General features: G+C 40.4%; 1 protein-coding gene across 31 annotated transcripts in view; it reads right to left on the bottom strand.

The window, feature by feature from the left end:
- ANK3 (ankyrin 3) overlaps positions 1-12,146 on the bottom strand; it is a 379,574-nt gene that overhangs the window by 35,926 nt on the left and 331,502 nt on the right. For 25 of the 31 annotated variants that reach the window (XM_074830355.1, XM_074830354.1, XM_074830362.1 and 22 more), the window contains 8 exons: positions 11,252-11,463; positions 9,284-9,491; positions 8,624-8,720; positions 7,179-7,407; positions 6,454-6,579; positions 5,573-5,695; positions 5,063-5,089; positions 3,253-3,334 (listed from right to left, as the gene is read on the bottom strand). In XM_074830355.1, the coding sequence (XP_074686456.1) occupies positions 3,253-3,334; positions 5,063-5,089; positions 5,573-5,695; positions 6,454-6,579; positions 7,179-7,407; positions 8,624-8,720; positions 9,284-9,491; positions 11,252-11,463 (1,104 nt within the window). The remainder of the gene's footprint in view (positions 1-3,252; positions 3,335-5,062; positions 5,090-5,572; positions 5,696-6,453; positions 6,580-7,178; positions 7,408-8,623; positions 8,721-9,283; positions 9,492-11,251; positions 11,464-12,146) is intronic. The other 6 variants (XM_074830363.1, XM_074830377.1, XM_074830378.1 and 3 more) reach the window with 1 other exon arrangement.

The following is a 12,146-nucleotide window of genomic DNA, read 5'->3' as shown; positions in this document are numbered from 1 at the left end:
AGATTTCTTGTATCAGCTCAAAGACAGACCTGTTCAACTTTACATTTCTCAAAAGGTAACATTAGAAAAGCAGTCAAAGAACAATATATTATGCAAAAACTTCCTGGCAAGGACAAACCTGCTAACTGTTACCATTCCCCAGAACACTCAGCTTATTCATAGGCATTTCGAACAAAATCATCATCAACCACATTTTGCATCACAGGAGGTACTCATGCCAGAAGACTGTATTTCTGGGAATCCCATTACAGCATACATATCCTCTGATACAGCAATAACATTCAGAGAGTTGACACTGAAAGTAACTTACAGGGCATTTTTTTCTTTGAAGTTGGAGTTAGAAATGGAACTAAAATATCCAAATAACTTATTCAACATACCTTTCTCTGAAGTTACACTAATAATTTGTTAAACCTACTTGACCTGTCTTATAGACAGATGGTAACTTACAGTGAAAAAGCTTAAAAGGCTAATACTAAACTGTTAAAGCACATATACTCTTACAGAATAGCGAATATTCAGTATACCACAGGTCCATATCCTGCAAGGAGAAATGTGCTGGTCCTATAGAAGCCAATCGAAGCCCAGAAGGCGATGTGGATGGCTGGTGATATTACAGTATGAGAACATTTAGGTTGAAGAGAGCTTGAATACTAGGCCTGACTGGCACAGCCTATCAAGAAACATCCATTTTTTCTTGCAATTTTATTTTTAAGCACAAACATATTTCATTTTTCCCCCAAAGAAGAAAACATAGTGTACTTCATTAAATGAGCTAGACTTTATTATGAAGATTAATTAGCAGCAGCTGCTAACATTCACCAAAAGTTCATACAGTCCCAAGTCCAAGAAACAAACCCCAAAATCATTCTGAAAAGAACGACAAAACAACTTATTCAGCAGTTTGTGTTTGGAAATGTCTTTACAGAGACCCCACTGTGCTGTGATGAGTCAGTCTATCACAACTGGCTAGCGAGGTAATCAAACCATCAGGCTCCCCCCTCTTAACTGCTCTTTCTCCTGTTAAATCACAGATTCAGACATGTTTAAGATGCCTTTTCTGTGCTCCTTATTGTAGTGGAGAAGAAGAACCAGTACAAAGAAAATTGAGTAATTTACCAGTGTGTGCAGCTATGACATAACTCAAACAGCAGGAAACTGGGCAATTTTACTATTTTGAAACAGCAAAGAAATCCCCGCAACCATGAAAGTCTTCAGAGTGGGATAATATTCTAAAGAGTGGTTTTATATAACAGCCCTTTTTGGCTACTGGACACTCTTGGCCTTAACAGTTTCCATCACTCTGCATTCAAGATTTTATCAGAAAACAGATGTTAGTTACTACCTTCTGTGCACCAAACTACACTTCCTTGCTTGCAGCTGGTAACTGAAAGCACCAAGTGAACCCAGACAAGTGGCCCCCGCTCAGCCTTGCTCTTCAGCTGCAAGCAAACAGCCAGGACTGAGCAGGTTTAACTCACTGCAGCACTCCTCTTCTGTGGGATCTCCCTGCTGGGAAGAGCCGAGGGGCTCTTTGGTCCCTTTCCCTGAGCAGGGGTAAGGGCAGGGATGCAGGGAAATATTCCATCTGCCTCACTCTCTCCTGCACTGGCACAGGTGCAGAGGAAAAAAATCTGTATCTGTGCACATGCACAAACGCATGAGCTTGTGCGAGTAAAAAGAACAACCCCTGCTGCTACCAAAACTGCAGGAGCTGTGCCATCAAATTCACTGGAAATAGGTAAGAGGTTCATCACTCATATCCAATCACTGGAGCAGACACCCTGTGGTGTAAAGCAGCCACAGCAGCAGTCCTGGCTCTGTGTTGGGCAGTGCGTGCTCTCTGAAAGAGCTGCGCCTCCAAGATCACATTCTCCCTTCGCACCAGCATGGTGCAGGTGGAAGCGGCAGTTGCTGACTACACGCTACGTGTGCGCAGGAGGTGGTTCTCAGGCTGCTGGCCAAACCACTATCTACAATCTTTCCTAGCAAACATAATCAGTTTTGCATACCCTTTTTGGGTAGCTCACAGCCTTAAGTAGTAACTATTGCCAAAAGGGATAGAATAGTTAAAGAATGGTCAGGAACTTCTACTGTGTTAACCCATCTTTTTTTGAGTACCACTCAAGTAGGTTTAAGTTCCTTTCTCTCAAACTTTTTGCAAATGAGACTTAATGGGCCTTTGGTGAATAAATAAGAGCAATTTTTTTTTTCCCAATGAGGCCTGAAAAACTAATTATAAGCAATAGACACAGTCGTCAAACTCCTTTCAAGCAACTTCCTTTTCCCTCTTTCTCAGCTCCCATCAAGCCTTTGACGATACCTTAACAGTCCATCAGGATGTCTCAGCAGATCTGATAGCTTCTTCAGATGTTATATGCTTGAAGTCTTCTTCCAGGCCTGAGAAGTGTAATATATTCTGGAGCACATCTGATCCAAAGAAGCCACAGATCTTATGGGATAATGAAACAGCAGCCATCCAGAGGGAACTCCCAAGACCCGATGAAGTTTGTCTATGGATTTTACGGAATTATATCAAAGGGTCTGTTGCAGGGTAGCAACTGAGAAGTCATGAGGGAAAAAAAGGCAAGAAAAAGCCTGGGAATGGGGAACAATAGCAGTCAACCTCAGCCAGGAGAGGTGAGGGAAGAAAAGCTAAGTCAAATACATTACTGTATTTAACAGGGAAGGAAAGGAAGGCCACAGGTCTGGTCAAGGGTAACATAAGTTTAAGAGGAAGCAATGTGTGGTGCCAGGGAATAAAAAGCATCTGCAGGGAACAGAGGAGAAAGGGAAGGGGAGGAGAAAGAAGAGGGAAAATATATAATATGAGAGAGTCCATTTTGGCTAAGCATCCAAACACTTAAGTGCTTATCTGAATGGCGTTCTCCAGCCTTCCTGAACTGTTGCATAACATTCCCTTCTACAGCAGCTCTCTCTAATCTTCCAAAGGGAAGACAAACAGACTCTTTCAGAAAGCAATTTTCAATCCTCCTATTCTGGAGTTACATGCCATTTTTAAAAATTATTATATTTTTACTTAACTAACATGTCATTTGCCAGTCAGGATTCTTCAAGCTCTCACAACACAAGAGTTCACAGACCATCCAAGAGTTTTGTTTTAGATAGGTGGTTTTTTTTCTTTTTCCTTTTTTTCCAGAGTGACACCAAATACAACGTTTATAGAAAAAATGTCTCTTCTTATGAAAAATCACATATATACAGTTTAGTATTTTGGTAAGAGCAACTCACTCATTCCAGGCTCAGTCAGATAGCTGTAGCGCTTACGTAAAGCAAGGGAGACAAAGTTCTGGCGCCGGTCAGCTTTCTCCGTCTGCAACAAAACATAGTAGGTTTAGTGCCTTTAGTATCACTATCCCCCATTTGAACAGAACAATCACCAAACCTCAGCAGGATGGGCTGCCTTTTGTGGCACACATCCCCACAAGGGAGAACGGATGTTTCTGTCCAGCTTCAGGAAGGCATGCTGAAGCTAAATTTGGGCAAGCAGGCAGGGAATGGACAGAGCCGGTCTCCATTCCCGTCTGTCATGTAATGAGGGTCAGGCACTGTGGAGCAGGGAGCATGGCTACTGGAGGTGGCAGAAACCTGCTGGGAATGACCACCCTTCTGGAGCAAGCAGGGAAGGGACTGCAACCCTAAGAGATGACCCCATGGGTTCAATTCCAGCTCACAACTTCTCTGCTTATGAGGTAGAAGAGCTTATATAGCAGATGTAGCTCATGATCCTGTCTTAAAGTATCTCAATACTATATTATCCCATTATCACTTAAACTGCTTCACAATACTAGAAATGGTATGTTATTCTCTGTAAAATAAACCACCTGCAGCTAGAAACTGGAGATCAACACAAAAGACTACAGATACAGACATAAAACATTCATAAGAGTACAACTTAGACCGATCAAATATTTCTCCCCAAATTAATTTGTCCTGAAAGCACATACACCACAATGTACACTGGCTTTAAAGTGAATACATTAAGGACAAAAAAGGCATGGGAGGGGAATTTTTTAATAGGCACAAAATGCAAAGATGCAGATTAGAAAGCAGACTGCTATTGTTAACTAATAAATTGCATCATAAGTCACTGTGTTCAGTGGCATAGCTGCTAGTGTGATGACTTAAATATTAAAAGTCCTTCAGAGATCAGTTCACTTTACTATGTGGCTAAAAATATGGTTTGTTTAGAAAGAAAACTATCTATATATTAGCTCACTGGGAACAAATCATGTGGAGACAAAATGATGTGGTTGTTATTATAATTTTTTTTAACATGTAAGGAGTGTTTTGGTCTGGTTTTTTTAATTATTATTTTAATCTGCAGGTGACTACTGCTATTTATTTGCCACCAGGAAGAGAAGAAAACTTTGCTGCTAGGTAAATGGGACACATCTATGTAGTTTCTTTTATAAAGTGATCTCATTTATTACTACCTCTAATGAGTAAAACCCACTCAATTTCCTGACAATCTAATGTTGCAGTTTCCAGCAAACAGTGGATTTTTAAGCTGCAAATATCTGAGGTTTATTTGAAAATAGATTTGTACACAATGTTTAGGAATTGCTCTTGGCTATTTTGCTTTTTCAGAAGAATACAGTTTATTTTCAGGCGTAAAATATTACAGGTCACTATTGTGGCCTCAGCATCACTTCTTTCCTTCTCAGAAATACAAGTTAACAAAGCACTGGCAGTATTACTCCAAGAGGTAAAATCATATCCACTAAACCCTTCTTGATTTTGCCAAAAATGGACTTGGTCTGAAATTTGTAATTATATCCTTTTTCAGAAGAAAATGAGTTAAATTTTAGACTGCTATTATTCAGTCCTTAGTTTAATTTCATAATATATAATAATGTTTTTTCTACATTTGAGCACTGCTACTGTTTCACAACAGACTATCAGATGTTGAGGATATGGTTATTCTGTAGGTATCATTTCAATGCCATAGTTAAAAATAGTTGTTTGGTTTTTCTATAACATATTACTTTTCTTCACTAAATCTGAAGGAAATAAAAACAGAAGACAGTGTTTATATTACCTCATCATCTTGATCTGACTCTGTTTCCTTTTGGTTCCAAGATGCATTGCAGAGACAAGGAATATTATAATGGACAGCAGGGAAAAGAATATCAGGATATGAAAAGGACCAAATTGGGAGCACAAAATGCAAGCTGATTTATAAGGCAAAGCAAATCCAAAATGTCAACACAAAAGAAAAAAAAAAATCTTACATCCAATGCAAATCAACACGTGACATTACTGAAAGCATAAACCTATGACTTGCAGGCTGAAGCATGAGCTGTAAACAGAATCATAAAAATTACAGGAACTTGACACCACAGTAACAAGAGACTAAAAGCTTTCTACATACAGGAAACCAATAAAACATAAATTTAAAAAGCCTTTATCATATTCCAAAGCATTCTCATTACTGGCATTTCACAGGGTTTCTTTATCACTAGCAGGAAAAAAAAAAGACAAAAACTAAAGGAGCAAAAATAAAACCAAACCAACCCTAAAGAGAATGTTTACTTTTCCTAACAAATACCTTTTTGTGTGCTGGCAGAGTGATATTCAAGTTGCAAACAGCTGTCTGTGGCAGTCCTTTTGTAGTCTTTGGTTCTTTCAAAAATGATAATCGACCACAAGGTTCCTGGCTGGTATCTCTTACCTAGAAAAGAAATTTTGGTATAGTGTAGTAATATGTAGTAATTCAGATACCTAGAGGAGGTTTCTGGAGTTTCTCAGAGGTTCTTTCCACAAGAAGCTATCTACTGGGTAAAGACCAACGTTACTGAGCTGGAGCTCAGACTTAGGTGCTGAAGGAGAAAAGGTGTTACCAATGAAAGAGATCAGCCTGAAGCTCTCTGATGGTAAATCCATGCAAGACAAGACGTTGAGTAAGTCCAACCAGATAGTTTCATACTGGGATATTACTGAGAGACATTTTCTGCCCACCTTCATTTTTTTTTCTGTCATGTTTTGCACTTGTGCTCACCAAAATGTTTAAAAACTTCTTTTGCACAGCATCTATGGTAAGGCTAAGGAAAGTGAGCATCCATTCATGGTAATTTAGAGATGAACAGTCTGCGCACTCTTTTTGGAGGCTGTTCTGCTGTACAGTATGTTACTGAAAGCATCTCCTTTGCTTAGTCCCTGAGAAACAGGGATCTACTGGTAATATTCTGGAGGTTTAACTTGAGATATAGTTTTAATAAAAGGCTGTGAATCCTTATCATGGGTATTTTGGTCCCAGCTCTGCCAGCAGCTCTTTTCTGGCTTCATGCAAAGCACCATCTCCATGTTATTCACATATTAAGCAATGACACTTACATCCTTGGGGCAAGTTAGTTCTATCAGGCTGAAAAGTGTTATCACTGGGAAAAAAAAAAAAAATCAGCAGAATTATTTGGCTTGTTTTGCTTTTACCTTGATAGAGAATGGCAGTCTATTTTCTTTGAAAGCATAAAAATTAAAAACAAGCTGCTGTCCTCCTTTAGTCAAAGGGGCCAGATTTCCATAGCAATCAACGTAAATAGGTTTTCCTTCCAGGACCTATCAAAGCAATAAATAAAAGTCAGTAAAACCCTTTTTCATAGTAGATCCATGCACAGAAGTATATAATGATTTCCCCGATCATAGTTCCTGAGTTTAGCCCAGTTCTCCACTCAGATTAAATTCATCAACAAACTAGAAGGTCACTGTTCATTATGGCAAGGTACTATGAGTGCAGACAGTTTGGGAAACTGTGAGCTACATGAATGGCTTTTCTGAAGTAAGAATGCATAGATTTTCTTCAAGAAACAGTGTGTTGGTGGCTACGTGTTCACCACAAACCAGCCCTACCCATCACTGTGTGCCTGAGAGGCCAATGAGAAGGAATTCCAGTCAGCTGTCTGCAAAGCCCAACCAGGGCTACTCAACAGCAGCATGTGCAAAACCCACTGCAGACTGGCATGGGGCATCCATTTGGAGACAGGTCCTCATGCTCCCCCCACCTTGCCCTTTTTTGGCCTCCTTTCAAGTAATTTTTTGACACAGCCTTGCTGTGAGCCTTTATTTAACTGGGCTTATAGTGGCTTTTGCAGGACCTGTTGCCACTTGGCAAACACTTTGTCCGCTTACAAAGAGGAAGCTGGCTGTAAGAAATATACCTCAATGTCTTTGCTTCTTGCAACTTCTTCAAAGTTCTCTTGTTGCTCCAAAGTTTTGTCCACTTTGTCATCAGTCATGCAGAAGCAACGCAAATTGGATTCCACAGGGTCATTCATTTTGGCAAATATCACAAACTTTGCCATATAAGGAACGCATATTAATTCTCTATAAAGCTGTGTTGCCAGACCAACAGTCTCTAGTACTTGATGGCAGTCTGCGAGCCAGAATCTGAGTGGGAAAAAGCAAACCATTAAATCAACTTTTCATGATGCTCAAACGTTGCTTAAGCCTTTAAAGAGAAGCCATGTCCTGTGATTCTTGGCCATTTTGCATATGTACTGTCCTTGCAGGTTTCCCAAAGCTGTAATTTTACTTCTACTTTCAGTGGAGCTTTAATGATCCAAAAATGGAAATACTTGGTAATGAAATGTTGATGTACTTATCTGACCCTCCTCACATGGGTATCTCATAAAACTGTCTTTTTAAGCCTCATTTGAAGCCAAAGTGAGGAAACTGAATTTCTTGTGACCACACAGCATGTATATTGTAATGTGCTGATGCTTCACTGTACATTTGATTTGCTAAAACAACCTCCTTTATAACACATACGTACAGCAAAATCATATCTCCCATATAGGTTGAAACCAAATATGCCCACGGTGAATTTTCCCAAAGAGATAGATTTTATACTGTTATTTTCTCATCTTATGATTAACAGTTTGATGACAATTTTGATACAAGTTATAAATATTTTAATTTGTAGTCTGTATGAGTCTTTTCCACCATATTTCAGCCCTGATCTGTTTGGTTCTTTCAGCAATTCTCTCTCTTTATAAAGCTTTTTATGGGTGCGAATGTTATGTACTGAATGATAAACTCTTTACCTGGCATATCATGAATTTTCTCCACTAGGATGCATGATTTGTACACATCCCGTTGAATGCCTCCAATCAGCATGTAAGTCCACTAAGTCCATCAAAGTTCATTTCAAACCATGATTTTTTTGGCAAATGCTATTTTTGTGAGAGTAATTTTACATAAATTTCAACTAAGAAGCCCACAGACAGAAACTGGAAGTCTTTAACTTTTTAAGCAAGTATGTTTTTATGAATCCCCCCCATTTTTTTTATTGAATGAGCATTTTCAACTTCCCTTTCTGTTGCAGAAAAACAAACTCCTGTGTGGCACCACAGCCTTTAGGGAAGCACCATGTGTAATTGCCAGGAGACATCACCGCAGTAGAAAAGGCCAAGACAAAGCTTCATGTGCAACCCTGGATGTGTGGGATGCTGATACATAGTGACAAAGAAGCATCTGGTCCATTACTGCTCCATCAGTCTTGCAAAAGTCTTACAGAAAGTCAAAAAACCACCCCACAACTACACACTTTGTTAATCAAGGGAAACTACTCCATAGGTGCATTTGGCAAGCTCTGTTCCCATACCTGGCTGAAACATTGGTTGTGAATGAGACACAGTCATTTGAAAACGTCAGCGGAGTGGTGCCTGTGATATCCTCCCACTGTGCAGGTGAAGTACCTCCTACATAAACATAAATCATGAAGATTTTCTTTCAAACACAAAGCACATACAGACTATGTAAGAATATCTCTACCTTAAGTTATTTTGCTTCACACATAAAAAGAGAACCTAGACAATGATGTTCTCTAACAGCTGACCTACATGTTATATATTACATCATATGTTACACACCGGAAAACAATGCTGATGTAAGCAAAGTACATACCTACAAGTCAATAGCAACCCCCTCCCTTGCTATCAGCTAGGACAGAATTATTTCTGCAAACTGCTTTCGTTGACAACCATGTTTAATAGCCAAGGCTGAAATTCTTCATACTGACTAAATATAAAACAGCACTTAATATCTGTTGGCAGAGTTCTTTTACAATGACATGAGACCAGATTCAAAGCCCAGGGAATTGGGGGAGCCTTTCAGATGACCTCAGGGAGAACGGATCTGAACTCTACTGGGCCAAGTACACCAGTGTTCCCTCACAGGAAAGCACGAGTTGTACAGGTATGAGAGTGAGCACAGGCTCATTGCTGTCACACAAACCTTTGCAAAGAGCATGATTTTCTCTAACCTGTAATGCTACATAAAAGTCGAAGGCTGGGAGTCGTGTCTCCTTTGTACCCATTGGTTACACCTTCTCCCGATGGAGGCGGCACAGGAATTGTCATGGTTATTGGTTTATGAAATTTTCTTCTTCTTGGCTCCACAGTGACAATGGGACTGAAAGTTGCTTTGTTTCCAAGGATTTTTTTAACAATCTCCTCTGGAACAGGTTGAGCCTGTCAACACAAGTGAAATATTTAAACTAGAGTTGCAAATAGGTTGTAGACATGCAGAACTGTTTTCCAAAAGATAATCCCATTTTCCTTTTATTTTCTGTGGAATTTTGTTGTTGTTTTTTTTTTTTTTTTTTTTTTTTTTCCCCAAGCAGCCTTCTCCTATAGCTCTTGAGGGTGATTATTAGTACAATTCAAGCTTAGTATTTCTCTCAACAACCCACTTATGATTGCCTAATAGCTAACTTGTAGAGCAAAACTATAAATCTCAGAAGGTTGCCTGCAGTATTTGTTGAGAGCTTTTCAGAGCATGTTTGGTTTTGGTTTTAATTTACAGTGATGGGCAATATTAAATAGAATTTCAAAATGCAAAAAGAGGCCTACTTTGCACTGTCGTGGAGATGCTGAGCAATACTCACATCTGTGCCAAACACAAATCCGTGCTCATGAGGAACACTGTATATACTCCAACTTACCTCTGTACTCAGTGCTTCCTATGCTATTCCACTACTGATTATTAGGAAAGGGATACTTGTTTGGGTCAAATTCATACAGAATGCATTAAACTACAGAAGAGCTATAAGCCAATTTCAGACTTTCTATCTCCATTTTGTGACTTGAAAGGTTTCCTAACTTTATATGGGAAGAAAGGTAAAATAGACAACATGGGAAGAAATGTGACAGAATTTTTGTAGTTTTTGTTACTCAAGACCTGAACTCAGAAGTGACAGCCATTTTATGGGAAATGGGATTTTGCATGCATTTGCCTTTTTTTTTTTTTTTTAAACTTTCAAGTCTGTTTTAATCAGGCTGACCTGTGACTTGCTGCATTATTCAAATGGCACAATGTATCGATATACATAGAATAAGTAGCTACATTGCAAACTCAGCAGTCACAACACTGCATATGGAAACATCATGTTTCCTTCACACTAGAATGCTCTGGAAAGGTAGCTGTATAATCGTAATAGCAGAGCTTCCATTTTCTCAAGATTAACCATCTTTAGATGTGAAATATCATGAACAGAAATGTTCCAGTGTAAATTCCCAGCACTGGAATCCAAACCAGAATCCCTATTTCATGAACTCATCAGACTGGTCAGGTTATTAAGCAATTTTAAGTGACAATTAACAGAACTCAAAGAAAAAGATACCTCCTGTGGAATATTTCTCCATTTTCTGTGCAGTTTTTTTAAGGAGAGTTTAAGCTATTTGCTCTTCCCAGATTCCACCTAGTGCTAGAAACACCAATGGTGAATGTCCTGAGCTACAACAGATGTATATGGGAGGTCTTTGACCCAGTAACAGCTGGCAAACAGCTGCATGAAATCCTTACCAAACACATTTCTATGGCAAAGGGCAGCCCAGTGACATCAATCACAAGCTGCTACTTTGCCGCAGGAGGCTGGCACTGCACAGTGGCTGTGCCGCTCATAGCTGCTGGCAGCCACGGCCAACAGGGAGATGGCAGACAGTATCACTGAGGCTGCGGTGGCTCCAGGTCTTTGCTTTTCTCCCCGTTCTTCAGATGCTAAGCAATACTCTAGGCAATGATAAAAGGGGAGCTGGGCTTTTGCCCCAGGGAGGAGGACTGAGCATCACCTGCACCAGGGGGGCCCTGAGAGGCAGAGAGTGTGCCCAGGCAGACGCATGCCAATTCAGATCTCGGGTGTGAATGCTACCCACCTTGCAACCCACTGCTAAGGAGCCTGGTGCTCCTTAGCTGTAAGCCTCATGCATTAAGACTAACGATGTGCTTGTACCTGGAGCCCCACACGGATTCTTTTGGTTAGAGCACCCTCAGGGAAGGAGGCCTGGACGCGTGGCACCGTCGTGCTGCTCAGCACCCCGCCCTCCGGGCCGATTTGGTTACTCTCCTGCTTGATTCGTGAAACCACAGCAAAGTACTGAGGGAAATCCTTTGTGACGATCCTGCAGATACGTTTCTTCTCTAGCTCCTCAATGCTGTCCAGCTCTGGTGGGAGAAGAAAGTTAAAACATTCAGGTATTACCTGCCCAGGTTCATACCAAACACATCTGTGAGTGTGAAGCTTTGAATATGCCTTAAAATGCTTGAGAATTCTTTTTTTTTAATTTACTACAGGAGAAAAAAAATATTCAGTGCTATTAATTATCAAGCTTTGGTTTGCTCTGTGAACTTCTGCATAAATCTTGACAATCAGGGCCAACAGCACTCACAGATCTGGACAGGACACACAGATCTGCCAGGACACCTAAGCACTAGGGTGTGACAGTCTCTGCAGCAGCAGCTGCCATAGGATGGCAGGTTTATCACACAGCATGGAAGTCCAAGGAGGTCTGAAGGAGATGGTCAAGCTTTCCTCCCTCATCTATATCTAGAAGCACACAAGTGCACTGATCTTCCTGCGTGTCTTCAAAAGACATTTATTTCCAGCCTCTTCCCTCACATAGCTCTGACATGCAGGAAACCACAGGAAATCACAGTCAGTTCATGAACTATCTAACTTCACGCCAAGTGTGCGATCCAGAGTTTGCCCAGCTAAGGCACTTGAGAAGGTTACCTCCTACACTGGCATCCATATAATCCTGACCACTGAGCTCTCCAGCAAACTGGATATGACAGAGCTCTGTCTGCCAGCACTACCAGTGAAACCACAGCAAGGATCCCTTCCCACA

This window comes from Strix aluco, chromosome 7, assembly GCF_031877795.1.
Source record: "Strix aluco isolate bStrAlu1 chromosome 7, bStrAlu1.hap1, whole genome shotgun sequence".
NCBI classification, from domain to species: Eukaryota; Metazoa; Chordata; class Aves; order Strigiformes; family Strigidae; genus Strix; species Strix aluco.
The sequence above is the reverse complement of the archived record's forward strand: the minus strand, read 5'-3'. Positions and strand labels throughout refer to the sequence as shown.